This window comes from Papio anubis, chromosome 1 (genome assembly GCF_008728515.1).
Source record: "Papio anubis isolate 15944 chromosome 1, Panubis1.0, whole genome shotgun sequence".
Classification (NCBI taxonomy): domain Eukaryota; kingdom Metazoa; phylum Chordata; class Mammalia; order Primates; family Cercopithecidae; genus Papio; species Papio anubis.
Genome location: NC_044976.1, coordinates 36,023,425 through 36,042,915, shown reverse-complemented (window position 1 = coordinate 36,042,915; position 19,491 = coordinate 36,023,425). Strand labels below are relative to the sequence as shown.

General features: G+C 48.6%; 3 protein-coding genes across 5 annotated transcripts in view; 2 read left to right on the top strand and 1 right to left on the bottom strand.

The window, feature by feature from the left end:
• Window positions 1-11,250, top strand: part of MTF1 (metal regulatory transcription factor 1) — a 34,100-nt gene extending 22,850 nt beyond the window's left edge. Inside the window, exons 8-9 of the mRNA XM_031667085.1 lie at window positions 3,265-3,328; window positions 5,161-11,250. Of these exons, the coding sequence (XP_031522945.1) occupies window positions 3,265-3,328; window positions 5,161-5,591 (495 nt within the window). The 3' untranslated portion in view covers window positions 5,592-11,250. The remainder of the gene's footprint in view (window positions 1-3,264; window positions 3,329-5,160) is intronic.
• Window positions 11,251-11,366: 116 nt separating this feature from the next.
• On the bottom strand, window positions 11,367-13,024 carry C1H1orf122 (chromosome 1 C1orf122 homolog). Of its 2 annotated transcripts, none has more exons than XM_009205282.4 (3): window positions 12,380-13,024; window positions 12,093-12,294; window positions 11,367-11,847 (listed from the first exon to the last, which is right to left on the bottom strand). In XM_009205282.4, the coding sequence occupies exons 1-3, from the start codon at window positions 12,412-12,414 to the stop codon at window positions 11,752-11,754; spliced, it is 333 nt and encodes a 110-aa protein (XP_009203546.1). In that variant the 5' UTR covers window positions 12,415-13,024; the 3' UTR covers window positions 11,367-11,751. The 2 variants fall into 2 exon arrangements, with proteins under 2 accessions (XP_009203546.1, XP_003891672.1); XM_003891623.2 differs by having other exon boundaries at window positions 12,513-13,012.
• Window positions 12,528-17,539, top strand: YRDC (yrdC N6-threonylcarbamoyltransferase domain containing). Of its 2 annotated transcripts, XM_003891622.4 has the most exons (5): window positions 12,528-13,027; window positions 13,607-13,721; window positions 13,845-13,964; window positions 16,694-16,836; window positions 17,140-17,498. In XM_003891622.4, exons 1-5 carry the CDS (start codon window positions 12,639-12,641, stop codon window positions 17,210-17,212), a joined length of 840 nt encoding a protein of 279 aa, XP_003891671.1. In that variant the 5' UTR covers window positions 12,528-12,638; the 3' UTR covers window positions 17,213-17,498. The 2 variants fall into 2 exon arrangements, with proteins under 2 accessions (XP_003891671.1, XP_009203558.1); XM_009205294.4 differs by lacking the exon at window positions 13,845-13,964 and having other exon boundaries at window positions 12,609-13,027; window positions 17,140-17,539.
• The last annotated feature ends 1,952 nt before the right edge of the window (window positions 17,540-19,491 follow it).

Genomic DNA, 19,491 nt, shown 5'->3' with positions numbered 1-19,491 from the left:
TGGGGTTTCGCCATGTTGCCTAGGCTGGTCTTGAACTCCTAGACTCAAGCGATCTGCCTGCCTCAGTCTCCCAAAGTGCTGGGACCATAGGCGTGAGCCATCATGCCCAGCCCTCCCTCCCCTATTATTATTATTATTTTTTATCTGTATCATCTTGTGTTTGTCCCCTATTACTAACATCTTGCAACAGTGTGGTACATTGGTTACATCTGATGAACCAGTATTGATACATTATTATTATCTAAAGTTCATAGTTTACATTAGGGTCCATTCTTTGTGCTGTACAGTTCTATTGGTTTTGACAAATGCGTAATGTCATCTATCTACCATTACAATATCCAGAATAGTTTCACTTTTTAAAAAATTCCTTGTCCTTCACTTATTCATCCCTTCTACGTCTTCCCCCTCCCCTAGTAATCATTGATATTTTTACTATCTCTGTATACCTGCAGCTCTGTGTGTCACACAAAGCACATTTTAACATATTACAACAATCCTAGGAGGTAGGTCTAATTTTCCCAATGGAGGGCAGAGGTCCAGAGAGGTTTGGTGACTGGCTGAAGTTCCCACAGCTCACAAGTGGCAAAGCTGGGATTTAAGCATAAGCAGATTGATCCGAGAGTTGGTGGCTCTTGGCCACTGCATTGAGGGGTTCAGACACTAGTGGTTTGTTGGGTGACCATACAGGTCAGGTGAGCCTTGAGATACGGGTAGGAATTAGATGGAGAAAAGGATGTACTAAGTTGGAGAATCTAGAGGTGGATGTATGCTACTATCAGACACACTAGAAAGGCGATTTGGGGCTCAATAGGGAGAACACTCAAATTCCAGAAGTAGGCTGCCAATCCCCTCTAGATCTAGAGAGCCTGTTTCCATTTCTAGATAGCCAGAGTCATTGGAAAGGGCTTTCCAGTGTTGTGACCCAGCCCGCCTCCATGTGGTTTTTATTGTTTTCTCTGGCCCTGTCCTGGGGTGCTGAGTGAAACAAGTCATCCCTTTTCTTTTCAGGTATTTAAATATGGGTCTCACTTCTCCTTTTTTTTTCTTTTTTTTTGAGTCAGAGTCTCGCTTTGTTGCCCAGGCTGGAGTGCAGTGGTGCAGTCTTGGCTCACTGCAACCTCCGCCTCCTGGGTTCAAGCGATTCTCCTGACTCAGCCTCCCAAGTAGCTGGGACTACAGGCACGCACCACCACGCCTGGCTAATTTTTGAATTTTTAGTAGAGACAGGGTTTCGCCGTGTTGGCCAGGCTGGTCTCCAACTCCTGGCCTCAGGTGATTTGCCCACCTTGGCCTCCTAAAGTGCTGGGATTACAAGCGTGAGCCACCACGCCCGGCCTCCATTATTATTTTATAGTATCATCTGCTATATAACTTAGCCAGAAGCTTTCACTTTCCTCCCACACTCATCTTAGAGGCACTTTTTAATTTCCTTTTTAGAGAGATAAAAGACAAAGCTGCCTCAAGATAAGACTTCAAGAAAGTAGAAACCTTTTAGCCCATGTAATAGGAAGTATAGTAGAGTGATAAGGGTGACTTTCTGGGCATGGGTTTGTAGTCCTGCTTAGTCATAATATAAATAATGAATGTTCTCGAACTCCTGACCTCAGGTGATCCACCCGCCTCGGCCTCCCAAAGTGCTAGGATTACAGGTGTGAGCCACCATGCCCGGCCTTAAATAATAATGTTTACTGAATGTTCACCATGCGCCAAGTGTCCTACGTGCATCATCTCATTTCATCCTCACAGGGGCCTTTGAAAGGTTTTTGGTTATTGTCTTAGTCCATTTTCTGTTGCTTAAAACAGAATACCCCAAACTGGGTAATTTATAAAGAAAACACATTTATTTCTTGGAGTTACGGAGGCTGAGAAGTCCAAAGTTGAGGGGCCACATCTGGAGGGCCGCCATGCTGGTGTGGAACCCTCTGCAGAGTCCTGAGGCAGCACAGGGCATCACATGGCAAGGGGTTGAACATCCTAGCTCAGGACTCTCTTCTTATTATTTATTTATTTTATTTATTTTTATTTTTTTGAGATGGAGTCTCACACTGTCGCCCAGGCTGGAGTGCAGTGGCGAGATCTTGGCTCACTGCAACCTCCACCTCCCAGGTTCACACCATTCTCCTGCCTCAGCCTCCCGAGTAGCTGGGACTACAGGCACCCACCACCACGCCCAGCTAATTTTTTATATTTTTAGTAGAGACGGTTTCACCATGTTAGCCAGGATGGTCTCCATCTCCTGACCTTGTGATCCGCCCGCCTTGGCCTCCCAAAGTGCTGGGATCACAGGTGTGAGCCACCACTGTGCCCGGCCTTTTTGTTTGTTTGTTTGTTTAAGAGAGAGAATCTCACTATGTTCCAGGCTGGGCTGGCCTTAAACTCCTAGGCTCAAGCGATCCTCCCTCAGTCTTCCAAATAGCTGGGACTATAGGCATGTACCACCACACCCTGCTTCTCTTACTCTTCTTATAAAGCCACCAGTCCCACTCCCATGATAACCCATTAATCCATGAGTGAATTAATTCATTCATGACCCAGTCACCTCTTAAAAACCCAGCCTCTCAATACTGCCACACTGGGGATTAACTTTCAACATGAGTTTTGGAGGGGACAGATACTCCATCCATAGCAGTTGTTATTCCTGTTTTTATAGGTGGGGAAACAAGACTCTAAGAGGTTAAATCACATGCTCAACATCAACAACTAATAAGTGGCAGAGCTTGGACTTGAATCCAAGTGTGGCCGAATCTAGGGCCCACCCTTGAACTATGCTGTGCACCTTATAGCACAAGGCCTTTACAGGGCTGACTGCCTGTGAGAGGAAGCCTTAGCCTGTCCTTGGCATGCAACTTAATCTCTGAGGGGAAAAAAAGAACTTTCCAGCTTTCTTAGAAGTATTGGGAGGCAGCAGGGAAGGTGGAGAATCTGAAGGAAAGCTAGCCCTGGGATCCCTCTGAGAAGACCATCTGCTTGAGAAAAGCAACCTTGGAGGAGGAGGAGCCTTTGGATACAGAACCTACTGGATTAGGCAGCTGGGAGCCAGCCAACTAGTAGCGTACAAAGCTAGCTACGTTGTCAGCACTGAATGTCAAACAGTGCAGTGACCTCATGTCAGAGCACAAACAAAACATCACTCAGTACAAAAACCCCTGAACACTAAGGGTTTTCTGTCTTCTTGGATGACCATTACAATCAGGGAGGCTTCAGGTCCCTGGGGATCTGCCATATTACAGTGGCTATAAATGGGATTTCTTTTTCTTTTTTCAGCAGCAAGCATCTAAAGTTGAGAAGGTGTTTTTTACCACTGCAGTACCAGTAGCCAGTAGCCCAGGTATGTAATTCCATGTTAGCCTTAAGAGAAGGCAATTCTGTGGGCCCCTTGAGGCACAGCTAATTACTGCTTTGTCCCAGTTTCTAAAACTTTAAAAATCTTTAAACAGCCTCAGTTAAATTCTTCACATTGTATTGTTGGCTAGAGTATTTCATATTCTCACAACTATTAAAAGTTAGTATACTTCTGGCCAAAATACTGTGTTTAACATTCTTTAGTAACAGTTCTTTCTCTTTCAGATACAGCTTTAAAATGTAGCCAGAAATAAAATTTTGAATCACAGTTAATGCTAAAGAGGGCAGTTGTTAATTCACTGGACTCTTTTCTAATTACAGTAATGAAGAAATAGCATCTGGGTCAGAGACACATAGAGAGCTGAAAGTTCCTTTTATTCAAATTCTTTATTTTATCGATTAAGACACTGGGACCCAGAAAAATTAAATGACTCCCCCAAGGTTATACGTGAATTTATGGTGGAACCAAAGCACTAGTTGTCAGGCCTCCCAGTTCCCACCCTGTTCTCCTGCTCATTGGCCTTTGTTTTGTTTTGTTTTTGAGACAAGGTCTTGCTGTCACCCAGGCCACAGTGTGGTGGCACGATCACAGCTCACTGCAGCCTGGACCTCCTGGGCTCAGGCAGTCCTCTTGCCTCAGCCCCCGCAAGTAGCTGGGACCATAGGCATGCACCACCATGCCTGGTTAATTTTTCTTTTTCTTTTTTTTTTTTTGAGATGGAGTCACATTCTGTTGCGGAGGCTGGAGTGCAGTGGCGCAATCCCGGCTCACTGCAACCCCTGCCTCCCAGGTTCAAGTGATTCTCATGCCTCAGCCTCCCAAGTAGCTGGGATTCCAGGCACTCACCACCATGTCCAGCTAATTTTTGTATTTTGAGTAGAGACAAGGATTCACCATGTTGGCCAGGCTGGTCTCGAACTCTTGACCTCGAGTGATCTGCCCACCTTGGCCTCCCAAAGTGCTGGGATTACAGGCGTGAGCCACCAAGCCCGGCCTAATTTTTCTTTATTATGTGTAGAAACAAAGTCTCACTATATTGTTCAGACTGGTCTCAAACACCTGGGCTCAAGAGATCCTCCCTCCTCAGCCTCCCAAAGTACAGGGATTACATACAGGCATGAGCCACTGCACCTGGTCCTTCCCATTGGTCCTTAGCTCTGTCAAGACACACAAAGTCTGGCTGAATATGGAGCAAGTGTTCGCACAACACATGAAAGAGAGATGAGTAAGATGTCCTAAAGGAGCTCAGAGTCTCCTGGGCAGGCAGAACCAAGCAGGTCCTGTACTGCAAGGAGAGAGGTGTGGAAGGAAGATAGCAGCACTGTGCATGTGTGCTGGGAAGCTGGGTACGTGCTTCATCCAAGCTAGCCCTCTGCATAGGCCTACAGAAGTGGGGGAGTGAGCTAGGTCTTGAAAGATGAGTGTCAGTTCTCCAGAAGAGTAGTGTCCAGGGATTTTAGGCATAAGGAAGAGCCCACAGGCCCAGGGGTGTAAAGAACGTGTCAGGAACAAGGTAGGCATCCACATGGAGGGTGCAGTGGAGAATGACTGGAAATGAAGCTGGAAATACAGGGTGCATCTAGATTGTGTGTGTGACTTTCTAAGGAAAGGGGACTTTGTCTTCGGCTGGGGAGTGTCCCTCTTTTACCTCAGAGGGCATGTGGTCCAATTTAAAGCAGAACAAACCCCGAAGTGTGGTGACCATCCTTCCCATGGTTCCCATGGCACTCTGCTCTCACCTAGCCCATGTATCCCTGTCCCTCATGCTCCTGCCTCTGCAGCTACTTGAAGAGCAGTCTCTCTTGCCTCTCTCGCAGGGAGCTCTGTCCAGCAGATTGGCCTCAGTGTTCCTGTGATCATCATCAAACAAGAAGAGGCATGTCAGTGTCAGTGTGCATGCCGGGACTCTGCAAAGGAGCGGGCAACCAGCAGGAGAAAGGGCTGCTCCTCCCCACCCCCTCCAGAGCCGAGCCCTCAGGCTCCTGATGGGCCCAGCCTGCAGCTCCCAGCGCAGACTTTCTCTTCAGCCCCTGTTCCCCAGTCATCATCCTCTACCATACCCTCCTCCTGTGAGCAAAGCCGGCAAGCAGAGACTCCTTCAGACCCTCAGACAGAAACGTTAAGTGCCATGGATGTGTCAGAATTTCTGTCCCTCCAGAGCCTGGACACCCCGTCCAATCTGATTCCCATTGAAGCACTACTGCAGGGGGAGGAGGAGATGGGCCTCACCAGCAGCTTCTCCAAGTGAAGGGCCTGTGTGTGCTCACCTGCGGGAAAAAGTGGGTGAGCAGGAGGCATGAGGTACAATGCCTGCCATCATGGGTCAGAAATTTGAAGGATGAAGAAATCTACTGTTTGAAATCCTCACCTTTCAGACGTATTTTCTTTATTCACATCCCAGGAGCATCCATTTTAAGGAACTAATCTTTGGAAAAAAACAAAAAACAACAAAAAAAGCTAAGTTATAAGTGAACTGTTTGGCTGCACTGTATGTCACTTTTGCTTGTTGTCATGTGAACTTGGAAACTAAGGTTACTCGTGTGCATAAAAATTCTAAATGAAAGGGTGTGGTTTCCATCAATCTGATGCTGCCCATCGCTTGCACTGGGGTCTTTGTGGATTGGGCAGGAGAGTTCAGTGTGTTGGGTGTTGCTCCTTCCTGTGTGTCTTTTGAATCTGAGGCTGACATTTGCTTGGAAGGCCAGACCCTTGCTTCATCAGAGAGGGCAGTGGCAAAGGCCAGTGAGGCAGCTGTGAGTTGGACAGGGTTCAGGTGAGATGGTGTTGTCATTTGTGCTTAGTGTTGGTGGTGCTCAGGGTGGATGACACGGGTCGTTCTGCAGCCCGCTTCAGCACAAATAGTCAGTTTAAGGCCTGGCTCACAGGCTGTGGGGTTGATCTGGCTCTGCAGAGGCCCTAGGCAGCTTGTTGACTGCTGTCTGTCGATGACATGTGCAAAGCAGGTTCTAGCAACATGATCACTGTCTTTGCCTTCCTGGTTCTTTCTCTCAGTTGGTTGCCAGGGCTTGCAGATCGCAGTGAATTTTCCTTGGGGAACATCTCTGTTTTGTCCTAGAGAGAACTTGTGGCTTATGGCCAGTTGCTGTTTGGTGGTCTGCCTTCTTTTTAATGGTATTTTCTTCCTCAGAGCAGAAGGGCCGCATTTTGCTTATCAGAAGAAGGTGCAGATTTAAGGGAATTCGTATGAGGTGGCATATAATTGGCAGGCCAGGTGTCCTGGTTCCAGGTTCCAGCCAGGCTTTGGGTTGCCCCCTCCATCTCTGCCCCCCTCTGGATTTTGCATACAGCCTCATACAGTGCAAACAAGGATGTGACTTGCTCAGCTTAGTCATGTGATTTATTTAAAAAAAAAGAAAAAAAGAAAAATCACAAAACGATGATCTTCTACTCAGGGTATAGCAAAACAAAAAAATTCCCTTTCCACCAAAAAGCCTGAAATGTTGCAATAAGTTATCTCATTTGGAATGTTTCACTAAGTTGTGTTATAGGAAAAAATTGTGTGTGTGTGTGTGTATAGAATTATATCCATCTGTCTGCCTTTGGCTCCAAGTCATTGCCTCTTAAAATAAAAGATACAGTCCACACTAGCATGAAGGTTTCTCTCAACAGGCTATATTAACATAGTCATGAGTGCTGACCAAACTCACCAAGCTCAGAGGCCAGGCATGGCCCAAGGTGCAGAATAGGCCTCTGCCTCCCAAGAGCCATTTCCCTGCCCTGAGCAAAGAGTGGTGGTCCACAAACAAGGCTGCTCTTCCAAACTGACAGTGTCAGGCAGGAAGCAGCCATAATTTTGCCTTGCATTTTCATTCCCTAATGTAAAGGGATCTGCATTGGTCACTCTCCTGTTCTCTGAGCCATTGCTCAGGGCCAGCCAAGACATTATTGAGAGCAGATAATTTACCTTGGAGCCAGGGGCCCTCCCTGGCTTTAGCAAGGATGTTCAGGGACAGACAAAGAGGGCAGTGGTGGTGAATGTTGTTACTGCCATGAGGAGAAATGGTCTTACCTACAAGCAGCCAATTTCTCATTCCAGGACTCTAGCCAGAAGAATTGACTTCTTTTTTTTTTTTGAGACGGAGTTTCGGTTTTGTTGCCCAGGCTGGAGTGCAGTGGCCCGATCTTGGCTCACCGCAACCTCCGCTTCCCAGGTTCAAGCAATTCTGCCTCAGCCTCCCGAGTAGCTGGGATTACAGGTGTGCACCACCATGCCTGACTAATTTTGTATTTTTAGTAGAGACAGGGTTTCTCCATGTTGGTCAGGCTGGTCTCGAACTCCCAACCTCAGGTGATCTGCCCGCCTCGGCCTCCCAAAGTGCTGGGATTACACGTGTGAGCCACCGTGCCTGGTCTAGGGAATTGACTTCTTTTTGACCTTCTGCACTCCCTTCTCCAAAAGGATTGTGGCTTCTGATGACCACTGACCTCAGCAGAAGTTGATAAGGCAGGAGGAATTTCCTGTTAACACAGTGGGTTAGTCCTCCTGGAAAACCAGCTGCTGAGCATGAGTTTTCCTTGGATCTCTCTGGGCCTTGCACCCACAGGAAGCTTTGAGGTAGGGCCCTTGGTGTTTACAACTTCTGAGAGAGTAGTGATGGGACCCCAAAGTAAGCTAGTATCAGAGGGCAGTAATGACCTTCCCATATGCCCATCCTGTGGTCACCTGGGATTTGGGTTCCCTGGGAGTGGAGGTGGGAAATAGGAGCCCAGGGAAGGACATTTGAAGCACCCACGGTTTAAATATCGACTCTTCCTGGCTAGCCAGGGCGTGCTCATGTTGGGGCCTACCCAGGTCAGTGGCCTTTTCACTCTCAAAGATCAGGGGTGACGAAGCAGCATCTTAAACAGTGTTTAGGCTGACAAATTTTTCCAGTTGAAGAAGCTGAAGTATCTGCCTTTTGAGGGTGACTTTAGATTACAAGAAAGACTATCAGATCCAATCAGCTTTTGAAAAATCAGGAATGTGCTTAAAATGCCAGTGAGTTGTGAAGATCAGGTTTATTTCCCAGGGTAGGCAGTCTTCCTTTCCCTCCTTTTCCAGTTCTTTTTTCCTACCTGCCCTTCTGTAAGCCTGGTCTCTAGTGCCAAGGACCTTGGAAGAAAGAGGGCCCCTAGCTAAGCTGGAGCCAGAAAGAACCTTCATGGTGAGTGTGGTTTCCCAAACGTGGGAAATGAACCTAGGGTGAGATTAGGGAGGATTTGTAGAATTCTAGCAGGTAAAAATCAAGCCTTTTTCCTCTCCCATAGTAAACTTAACCATTTTCACCCTGTACATTATCTTCTAGTTCCTACTAACATCTCCAGTTAGACAACCGCTTCAAAGGGTGCTTAGCACCAGGGATTGGGGTTCATGGACTTAGGAGGTGGTAAGGAAACTGACTGGCACCACCAAACTGCCTTAGTGAACTTGGCCCTTCCCAGGCAGGTAGGTTGGGCATTGAGGGAAAGTGACCCAGTCTTTCCTGGCAGGGTCTGGCCAGTCTCATGGGAGCACCACTAGTGTGGTGACAGAAGTGGTGTCATTTATTGAATTCCACCTCCGTTTAGAAGGAGATCATGGTACAAAGCCCAGGAGGGGCCTTAAGATGTGAAGATCTCTCTGAGTAAAAGGCAAGGGGCTTCTCTTCTTCACCTCTGGGATAGGTGGTAGATCGGAGAGTTTTATTTTCAGGGTCAAGGCTGTGGACTGATGGGGATATTGGAGGGTGGGTGGGTTTTCCTGAGAGACTTTGTATAATGCTGAATGTGTCCAGAGGGACAAGTTTGCAGAACCTCATATTGGTATATTAAAGAAATAATAAAATAAAAAAGCACTTTAGGTTATTTTATCTTTAACCCGATTGCTGCAATTTCTTTTGTGTGTATATATACATATATATACTTTCCACAAAGTTTATTTTTTGCTCAGAATAAAAAGTTAAATTGAGGTGTGAAAAGAAAAGCACTTACCTTGGTGCAATATGTGTAGCTTGATGGTCGTTGTCCCATGTGGCCCTGGCCTGGCCGCGTTTTTCCGCTCAATCAGCCCTGTACTATGAGGCTGTCCATAGAGAAACACTATTATGCATTCTCAGCAACCGCTCAATCTATGCAAGCCTTCCCTGTCTGCCCCAGGGCGCCCCCTCAGGCTCTCTGAAGAACTGCTGTGGGTCCTGTTTTCTGCTGACTGTTGAGGCCCTTTTTCATCACTTCTTGGTCTCTCGCCATCTTTTCCCTCTTCACCATTACAAAATGATGCCTGAAAGGAAGGAACAGATTGTTCCTAGGTAGAAACCTGGCACCTTCTAGACTTTGATATTTGTAATCACATCCATTGTCCTTAAAGACTTTTCCAGAGTCATTGAAACCATTGATGTGTGGAACTGCAACAGTATTTCTCAAGAGTTTACAATTGTCTTACACCACCAATCAGAAATATGTTTGGGGGGGCATGGGTGGCAGGGGGCAACATGAGCCATTTCCATACTGGTCCCCATACTACCTGTGTTGGTTCCTTAAGCAAAAAGGCCTCCAGCCTTCATTAAATCCTATAAACAAACATTAAATCCCATGAATCATTATCAACTTTCTTCCTTTATTCCACCTCCCCGATTTTATCTTCAATTCTCAGGCTATAGAATAGACGAGTTTTAAAATATACTTCAGCCACCCTTTACTCCATCTCCCCCATTTTATCTTCAATTCTCAAATTCTCAGGCTATAGAATAGGCAAGTTTTAAAATATAATTCAGCCAAAGCAGAAAGATTTTCATAGATCTAATATGCAAATGGTTCTGCTGGGACATAGATCAGAAATTATCTGTTCCTTAATATTTCAGGGTGGAGGCAACAAAACTGGAGCATATTTCTGATTGGTTAGCCATATTAGCCTGTTTCCTCTTGCATGTTTTTTTAGGGAGAGAGGGAAGGGGTCCTGTATTTCTTCTGATGCCCTTAGGGGAAGCCAACGACCACTGGGCATTTCTCACTGTTACTCCTGTTCAAGAGAGGGCTTCTCAGTCTGCACTGAAAAATGCAAATTAAACTGGATCTTTATGTCAATGTGTACATAGTACAAGCTTTTCTACTGGAATTGAGGTTCAAAACCACACGCTGCCCTTTTGGTGGTGTGCCTGTTGGGCCAAAATTGGGCGATCACGTAGTGTCCCTTTCTCAGCTCAATGCAGTTTCTACTTTTTCTTATGGGAAAATTTTTCATAAAACCTTTTTGCACCAAAACCCAGGGGTGTTTTTTGCAATATCCTTGTTATCCTCGTAGTGTGCCAAGTCAGAGGCTTCTCTTGCCCTTTTCCTGCTGTGTTCTCAGGCCTCCCAAGGGCTGTTTGACTCAACAGTCTACATCCTTAGTTGTGTTTTGGAGAATGTGAGGGTGGGGGTCAGAGTTCAAAGTGTCTGTTCCCTTTTCCTGTGAACTCTTCCTAGTCCGTTTGGGGAAGGTGGCTGGAAACAGATTGTTACTTAATCTCTGGCTCAGATCTTCTAGCCAGGAAAGGCAAGAGCCCCCAAGAGCCCTCTTTTTTTTTTGACATACACTAATCATTGGCCGGGGTCTTGGTGACAACTTTTAAAATCCCAAATAGTTTTATTTGGATTATGTAAAAGTAAGTGTGAAACATGGGAACAACGGACTTCCACTGAGCGATATGAAAACGTTACAGGTTCAGTACTTCCAAAGGAAGAAACCTCCAAACCCAAAAAAGAATAAATACGAATTTGTATTTTTGAAGAATGTGAAATAATGGTGTTTGCTTAATTGCTCATTTTGTATAAACTTAATATTGTACTTTAAAATATCTGCTAAGAAGTGAAAATTTAACTTTTTGGAATTGAAAAAGCAATATTAAATACTAATGAAATCCTAATTAAATGCTTATTTAAATCTGGTAGTATCTGTGGCATTTCTTCCCAACCCTGTCTATAGTTGACATTTTTCCACCATTCCCCCCTTCCCAGCCATCAGTCTTGGAGAGGGAGGGGACAGAAAGGAAACGTCGGTCACCAGGAGAGTCTGCAGGTTTCCTTTTAATCAAGGCTCTGCTGAAGGTGTTTTGTGGGGCTAAAAGCCCCCAAAGCATGAAATGGACATGTAACATCACCTGGATCCCCCATAGCAGGCCAGACTACTCTGGCGAGCACTGCTGGTCTGCCCAAATCTGGGTAATCAGACTGGGTATTCATTGGCTACATTTCAAAGCACAGCACTGCTTCCAGCCAGGATGAAGTGGGAGTGAACCCAGCTGCTAGCAGAGCTGCCATTCCAGGCTGAGAGCCAGCCAAGTACCAGCCACTGCCAGTGAAGACTGGCCCCTTTACTGAAGGGAGTTGTTCAGAGTCCAGCCACCGGCCCTGGGGAGGGAGAGAAGTCAGGGCATCCGGCTTGGGGATGGTCAGGGCTCCGCAGCTCCATCGCCAGCATCCTTTGGAAAGCCGCCTCTGGTGGCGACAGCCGGCTGCGGGGGCGCTCCGGGTTTGGCTGAGACGTTCTAGTTGGAACAGAAAGGAAAAAAGTGAGGCTGGGAGGAAAGGCCTTGGATTAGGCCCCACAAGGATATGGCCATTTGGCATTTGGATAGTATTAACTTTTTCGAAACCTCTCACCACATCAACGGAGGTTAGGGATAAAGCAGTGGAGAGATACTTCCCCCCTCCAGGGTAAGCTAGGGCTTGGCCAGCCTAGCCAGTGGGCAGACCCCACCCCACCCCGGCCCAGCCCAGGGTGGGCACTAACCCCGCCACCAGCCGGCTCCGGGCGCCGGCGGCCCAGCTGCCGTAACATCTCCTCGCAGGCTGCGATGGTGTCCAGGAGCTGCCGCTGCCGCTGCTCCACCGCGTCCAGCAGCTGCTGGGCGCGCTCCTCCCGGGGCGCCTGCGGGGGTGGCCTCCCGCCGAGCCCCAGCCCCGCCTTCCCGCGGTCCACGCCGGCAGCCTCCCTGCCCGAGCAAGAGACAGACGGTCAGGGCCGGCGCTTGCGCGGGGCCGAGCCCCTTCCCCCCGCCCCGACGGGCCCCCTCTCACCCCCGTGACCAGTCTGAGCCCGGGCCCCATTCCATCTCCGCTTGCGCGGCCCGACCACCGCCCCCCTTTCGGCCGCCCCCCTCCCCAGCGCTGTGTTAGGGCTCCGCAAGGCCGGGCCCCGCCCCGTCCCCACCGGTCTCCTTCAATCCTCCTGGGGGTCGTGGTCCCTTTAAGCTGCCCGGCGCAGAGGTGGGGCCGAGTCTCCCGGACCGGAAGCTGGCTGGGAGCGTCACTTCCTCCCGGAAGCGGGCCTGGGCGGATGTCTCCGGCGCGTCGGTGCAGGGGGATGAGGGCCGCGGTGGCTGCCAGCGTGGGGTTGAGCGAGGGGTCCGCTGGCTCCCGGAGCGGCCGCCTCTTCCGCCCGCCGAGCCCCGCTCCGGCGGCCCCCGGGGCCCGGCTGTTGCGGCTCCCGGGGAGCGGGGCCGTGCAGGCCGCGAGCCCGGAGCGCGCCGGCTGGACCGAGGCGCTGCGGGCCGCCGTGGCCGAGCTGCGCGCCGGCGCCGTGGTGGCCGTCCCCACCGATACGCTGTACGGTCTGGCCTGCGCGGCGAGCTGCTCGGCGGCTCTGCGCGCTGTGTACCGCCTCAAGGGTCGCAGCGAGGCTAAGCCTCTGGCCGTATGCCTCGGCCGCGTGGCCGACGTCTACAGGTGAGGCCGCCCCGACCCGGCCCCGCTGGGGGCGGCACCGCGGGAGGGGTTTCCGGTGACAGGCTTGGGAGACTGAGGCGCAGAGAGCGGGAGGGGCTTGTCCAGGCTTACCAAGGAATCCGGAACTGGAAGTGTGTACCGAGGACTTAACGTGCCCCAGGCCCTGAACTACATGCTGCTGAGAAGCAGCAACACACGAGAAAGGCGGGGGCCCTGTACCCTTGGCGCATTTGTACTAATCGGGGAGGCCCCCAGGAAAAAAGGAAAGAAACACAGTAGCTTAATTTAATAGCGAATGCCTTGTAGAAAATAAAACGTGGAGCTTGATCCCACCCACTATCACGGTAGCACAGCGGTGCAGCTGTTGTAGTCCCTCAGACCAGAGGCACATAGGCGCCAAGCCAGGGGTGCCCCTCTGGAGGCCTGCTTTCTGCTCAAGCTCTTAGGGAAGTGAAGCGGGGAGACAGGCGGCTCCCATTGTAAACTTGAAGGATTCCTTTCCTACGTGTGCCTAGAGTCTAGGAAAGGACCACCAGTGGTCCTTCATTTTGAATGGATTTATGCTCCTGTGTTTCCCAGATACTGCCGTGTGAGAGTACCTGAGGGGCTCCTGAAAGACCTACTGCCAGGACCAGTGACCCTGGTGATGGAACGCTCGGAGGAGCTCAACAAGGACCTAAACCCTTTTACGCCTGTGAGTCAAGTTTTCTCTTGTGTTTCCAGACTCCAGGCCACTTGGCTTTCACTAGGATCCAGATCAGACTTACCCTCTACCCCTTCCAACCTTTCTCATGATCCCCTTCCCCCTGCCTTATAGCTTGTAGGCATTCGGATTCCTGATCATGCCTTTATGCAAGACTTGGCTCAGATGTTTGAGGGTCCGCTTGCTCTCACTAGCGCCAACCTCAGCTCCCAGGCCAGTTCTCTGAATGTCGAGGTGAGTTTACCCAGTCCTTCCCCTGGAAGTGTCACCAGCCCAAACACTGTTTCCTGTGAATCAGTGGCATTGATAGTGCACTGGGATTGCCAGGCGTGAGAGTCCTTGGGCCAACAGTGGAAAGGTTTCCCAGCTGGCAGGGAGGCGGTGGGGGGCAATATAAATTAAAGGAATTTGATTTTGTCTCAAAGTCTGAAAAGCCAGGGGGAGAATTGGTGTTTTTTTTCTTATTGTCTTTATAATAATAGGAAAGATTATGGTAAGAACAGTGTCTTCCCCTTTTTTTGGAGATAACAGTTTTTGGAGAATACAGTTTAGGCTGTAAATCTTCACGACAGTGCTGTAAAGAAAGATGAAGAAGGCCAAGGGCAGTAGCTTATGCCTGTGACCCCAGAACTTTGGGAGGCCCAGGCAGGCGGATCACCTGAGGTCAGGAGTTCGAGACCAGCCTGGCCCACATAACAAAAGTCCATCTCTAATAAAAAATACAAAAATTAGCCAGACATGGTGGCACATGCCTGTAGTCCAGCTACTCGGGAGGCTGAGGCAGGAGAATCACTTGAACCTGGGAGGTGGAGGTTACAGTGAACTGAGATTGTGCCATTGTACTCTAGCCAGGGCTCTAGAGAAAGACTCTGTCTCTTAAAAAAAAAAAAGGATGAAGTTTAGCTTCCAAAAAGTTAAATCACTTTTTCCAGGTCACGTAGCCATTAAGTGACTGACTCAGATTTTTACCCAATTTTTGACTTTTTTTTTTTTTTTTTTTTTTTTGAGATGGAGTCTCGCTCTGTCGCCCAGGCTGGAGTGCAGTGGCCGGATCTCAGCTCACTGGAAGCTCCGCCTCCCGGGTTCACGCCATTCTCCTGCCTCAGCCTCCCGAGTAGCTGGGACTGCAGGCGCCCGCCACCACACCCGGCTAATTTTTTGTATTTTTAGTAGAGACGGGGTTTCACCGTGTTAGCCAGGATGATCTCGATCTCCTGACCTCGTGATCCGCCCGCCTCGGCCTCCCAAAGTGCTGGGATTACAGGCGTGAGCCACCGCGCCTGGCTCCAGTTTTTGACTCTTGTCCCTGTTGTCTTATCTCTGCCACAAACCAGATCAAAGAAAGGATCATCCTAATCCTTTCCTGGCTACATAGATTAGAACAAAGGAGGACACATAGAAATTTCAGTTCTTTTTCTTATTACTAAGATGTAAAACGTAGTTATAAGCTACATTGTGTCCCCAGACTCTGGGCCAGAGACATAGTATCACACATAGTATCCAGCATCAGGCCTTGGGCTTCCTTGGGCTTATTACATCCAGCTAATACGCCTGGATAGAGTAACTTGCGTGCAGTCACACAGAGATAGGATGGAAAGTCCAGAGTTGGAGCTCATATCTCTGCCCAGAACTCCATTCGATGGGGTTTTCCATGCCCAGACCTAGAGTGGGGCTCAGGGTTCTTGGAAAGTGAGAGTTCAGCATCCCTTCCCATTCTCAGAGTGCAGGTTTGACTTGGTCCTGGTGGCTGTACCCCAGGAGCAAGAATCGGGATGTGGCACAGAGAGGGGAGGTTTTTACCTTGTCAGCAGTCATTTGACCTGTCCAACACAGTAACTGGTATTTATGATTTCCTGTCCCAAATTCCCAGGCCTTACTGCTACTGCAGTGTCTTCATTGGAGGGATTGGGGAAGCTCTTGCTCAGTTAACAATTCAGTCCACTGTTCTAGGGGAGTATCCTTCTCATAGCCCAAAGACTGAGTGCTGGTGGCATGCAGAATCTACCATGTTCTGTTCTTCATACCCTGATCAGAGTTGCAGTGAGATCCAGGAGCATGGTTCTAGAGCTAGAAGGAGCTGGAATCACTTGTTCCAGGTCACACAGTCATTAAGTGACCAGATTTTTACCTAGTTTTTTTGTTTTGTTTTGTTTTGTTTGAGACAGAGTCTCACTCTGTTGCCCAGGCTGGCATGCAATGGCACCATCTCAGCTCACTGCAACCTTCACCTCCCAGATTCAAACAGTTCTGCCTCAGCCTCCTGAGTGAGTAGCTGGGATTACAGGCGCATGCCACCACACCCGGCTAATTTTTGTATTTTAGTAGAGACGGGGTTTCATCGTATTGGTCAGGCTGGTCTCAAACTCCTGGCCTCAAGAGATCCAGCCTCTCAAAATGCTGGGATTACAGGTGTGAGCCACCGTGCCCAGCCTTTTTACCTGGTTTTTGACTCTTGACCCTATTCTCCTATCTCTGCCCCAAGCCAGGGCAAAGAAAAGGTCATCCTAATCCTGTCTTGGCTTACATAGATTAGAACAAATGAAGACATAGGATTATCTAGTCCAGCCCACTTGTCTTGTAGGCCTGGATAGAGTAACTTGCGTGCAGTCACACAGAGATACAATGGAAAGTCCAGAGTTAGAGCCCGTATCTATGCCCAGAACTCCATTCGTTGTACTTACATTTCCTAACTGAAGCAATGTATGACATTTCCTTTTGCCATAGCAAGATTTCTTTAAGCCCTAGATAGGTGTTACTTGGGGTACTAACCCAGGAGGGCTCCAAACCTCATAGAATGCAGTGTCCTTGGCACAGCTGACCTTAACTAAATGAAGCTCCTTTCTCTGCTTGGAGGAAGGTGACTTCTGTTTTGAGACTATATGGCCTTTGATGACTGCGTGCAGTTTAACATTATTGCATACACCAGGGATCGTGTCCATGCTCTTCCTTCTCCCTCTTCTCAGGAGTTCCGGGATCTCTGGCCTCAGTTGTCCTTGGTCATTGATGGGGGACAAATTGGGGGTGGCCAGAGCCCCGAGTGTCGCCTCGGCTCAACTGTGGTTGATTTGTCTGTGCCCGGAAAGTTTGGCATCATTCGTCCAGGATGGTAAGTCTCATTCCTGTGGCGTGGGGAAATAATTTGAGGGAGGTTGGAGAGATGCAAAAAAGCTTTGACAAGATAAAGATGGTGCCTCCTATCTTGCCCTGAGGGAGTGTGGGCCAGGTTTGGAGAAGTGGTAGTTGGAGTGGGATTAAGTTTGCTGGCTTTCTTAGGATTCAGAAGGTTTCATCATGGATTGATGAACAGGGCATAACAAGGCTAGCCAGTTTCGATGTCCCTGCTCACCAGCTTCTGGTGGGCTTGGGACTTTGAGAAGTCAGACTGGTAACTGTCCTGTTTCCTCCTCAGTGCCCTGGAAAGTACTACAGCCATCCTCCAACAGAAGTATGGCCTACTTCCCTCACATGCGTCCTACCTGTGAAACTCTGGGAAGCAGGAAGGCCCAAGGCCTGGTGCTGGATACTATGTGTCTGTCCACTGATGACTGGCAAGGCCTCATTTGCAGAGGCCACTGGAGCTAGGGCACTAGCCTGACTGTTAAGGCAATGTGTCTTTCTGAGCACTGTAGACCAAGCCCTGGGAGCTGCTGGTTTACAGCTCGGGACAGGATGTATTGATTTGTAGTTTCATATATCAGCCAAAAGCTGAATGGAAAAGTTAAGAACATTCCTAGGTGGTCTTACTCTTTTTTTTTTTTTTTTTTTTTTGAGAAGGAGTCTTGCTCCGTCACCCAGGCTGGAGTGCAGTGGCTGGATCTCAGCTCACTGCAAGCTCCGCCTCCCGAGTTCACGCCATTCTCCTGCCTCAGCCTCCTGAGTAGCTGGGACTACAGGTTCCTGCCACCTCGCCCGGCTAGTTTTTTTTTGTATTTTTTAGTAGAGATGGGGTTTCACCGTGTTAGCCAGGATGGTCTCGATCTCCTGACCTCGTGATCCGCCCATCTTGGCCTCCCGAAGTGCTGGGATTATAGGCTTGAGCCACCGCGCCCGGCCTAGATCGCCTTATTCTAATAAGTTTCTTCTGTTTTGTTTTTCAGTTGAAAAGTAATTTAAATGACAGATTTAGAATTTAGTGAGAGCCTTCTCTCTGGTGGGTGGTGGCATTTAAGGTTCAAACCAGCTAGAAGTGCTGGTGCTGTTTAAGAAGTCTCAGGTGGCTGTGTGTGGTGGCTCATGCCTGTAATCCCAACATTCTGGGAGGCCCAGGCGGGAGAACTGCTTGAGCCCAGGAGTTCAGAATCAGCCTGGGCAACATAGCAATACTCCATCTCATAAAAATTAATAAAAAGTCTCAGGTGACCAAAGGCATGGGTTGGGCTCCTGAAGCTAGAACCAGGTTTGGATAAAGATTGAAGAGCCGCAGACCACTCTTCCCTCTGAGCCACTCGGCCTAGTGGTGTCATGTATTGTAATTGCTGGCAGGGAGAGCAGTCTTTTTGGTGTAATAGTGGGATGTCTGCTCAGTTGGCAAGGGTTCAGTCCAAACTGAAGAATACTGGGAAATAAACCTCCACTATCCTTTTCAGCCAGGGACTTTTTCCTTATTTATTCGTAAATTATAGTTAATTATACCCGTAATAGCCTTGTTTAAATCCAGTGTTCTCTGCAGCCTTTTGTCTATTTATATGTGTACCAAGTGTTAAACATAATTACTGTTGGGCATTTGAACTTTGTTTTTCTTTAAAGAAATGCTGCTATTAAACATATTTGTAAATGGTTTATTCTTCTTTTGAATTATTTCCTTAGGGTAGGAGATTAGGTCAAACTGTATGAAGTATTTATGGCTCTCAATATGGATTAGCCTTCAGAAGAACTGAGTCAAGTTACACTGCCATTAGCAATGTGTGAGAATGGCTGCCCCTGCCCCCTGGCCTTGCCATGTTTAGTATTTTTCAAATTGTGCGTGTGTGAAATGAAGCCTGTGTTGCTACCCTCTGTAAATTACCATATGTCAACATCCAACCCTTTCAACTGTCCCTGCCTGCCTTGGTTTCCCCAGCTAAGCCCCAAACCAGGTGGCCAGGCCTGCTCATCTCTCCCGTGGAGTTTAATACCAGTTACCTAACTGGGGCTGGGTGTCCTTGAGGTGACCACTGGGGTTGGTTTCCTCCTTCCTCCGCTTCCATCTTGCACCCTAGTTCCCAAAATTCCAATTCAGTCTTTTTTTTTTCTTTTTTTTTTTTCTGGAGACAGAATCCCTGTTGCCCAGGCTGGAGTGCAGTGGCACAATCTTGGCTCGCTGCAACCTCTGCCTCCCACTTTCAAGTGATTCTCACACCTCAGCCTCCTGAGTAGCTGGGACTACAGGTGTGCACCACCATACCCTACTAATTTTTTTGGTATTTTTAGTAGAGATGGAGTTTTGCCATGTTGGTCAGGCTGTTCTTGAACTCTTGGCCTCAAGTGATCCACCCGCCTTGGCCTCCCAAAGTTCTGGGATTACAGGTGTGAGCCAAGGCACTCGGCCTATTTTTAATTTTTTTAAAGACACGTCTCACTGGGTTGCCCAGGCTGGTCTCGAACTCCTGGACTCAACTGATCCTTCCACCTCAGCCTCCCAGAGTCCTGGGATTACAGGCCTGAGCGACCACGCCCAATTCAGTCTTGAGCCCATAAACTTCTCAGTACAGTGGTTTCCAATGCACCTGTTTTCAAGTATATCCTAAGAATCTTGTGAGGTGTTAACAGGGAGGGGCCTACT

Coding starts and splice junctions, on each gene's coding strand:
- C1H1orf122 (XM_009205282.4), bottom strand. CDS start 12,414: ATGGAATGGGGCCCGGGCTCAGACTGGTCACGGGG. Junction 12,295..12,379: donor GGCTCAGACTGGTCACGGGG/GTGAGAGGGGGC, acceptor TTGCTCGGGCAG/GGAGGCTGCCGGCGTGGACC. Junction 11,848..12,092: donor CGGAGCCGGCTGGTGGCGGG/GTTAGTGCCCAC, acceptor TGTTCCAACTAG/AACGTCTCAGCCAAACCCGG.
- YRDC (XM_003891622.4), top strand. CDS start 12,639: ATGTCTCCGGCGCGTCGGTGCAGGGGGATGAGGGCCGCGGTGGCTGCC. Junction 13,028..13,606: donor CGCGTGGCCGACGTCTACAG/GTGAGGCCGCCC, acceptor TGTGTTTCCCAG/ATACTGCCGTGTGAGAGTAC. Junction 13,965..16,693: donor CCAGTTCTCTGAATGTCGAG/GTGAGTTTACCC, acceptor CCCTCTTCTCAG/GAGTTCCGGGATCTCTGGCC.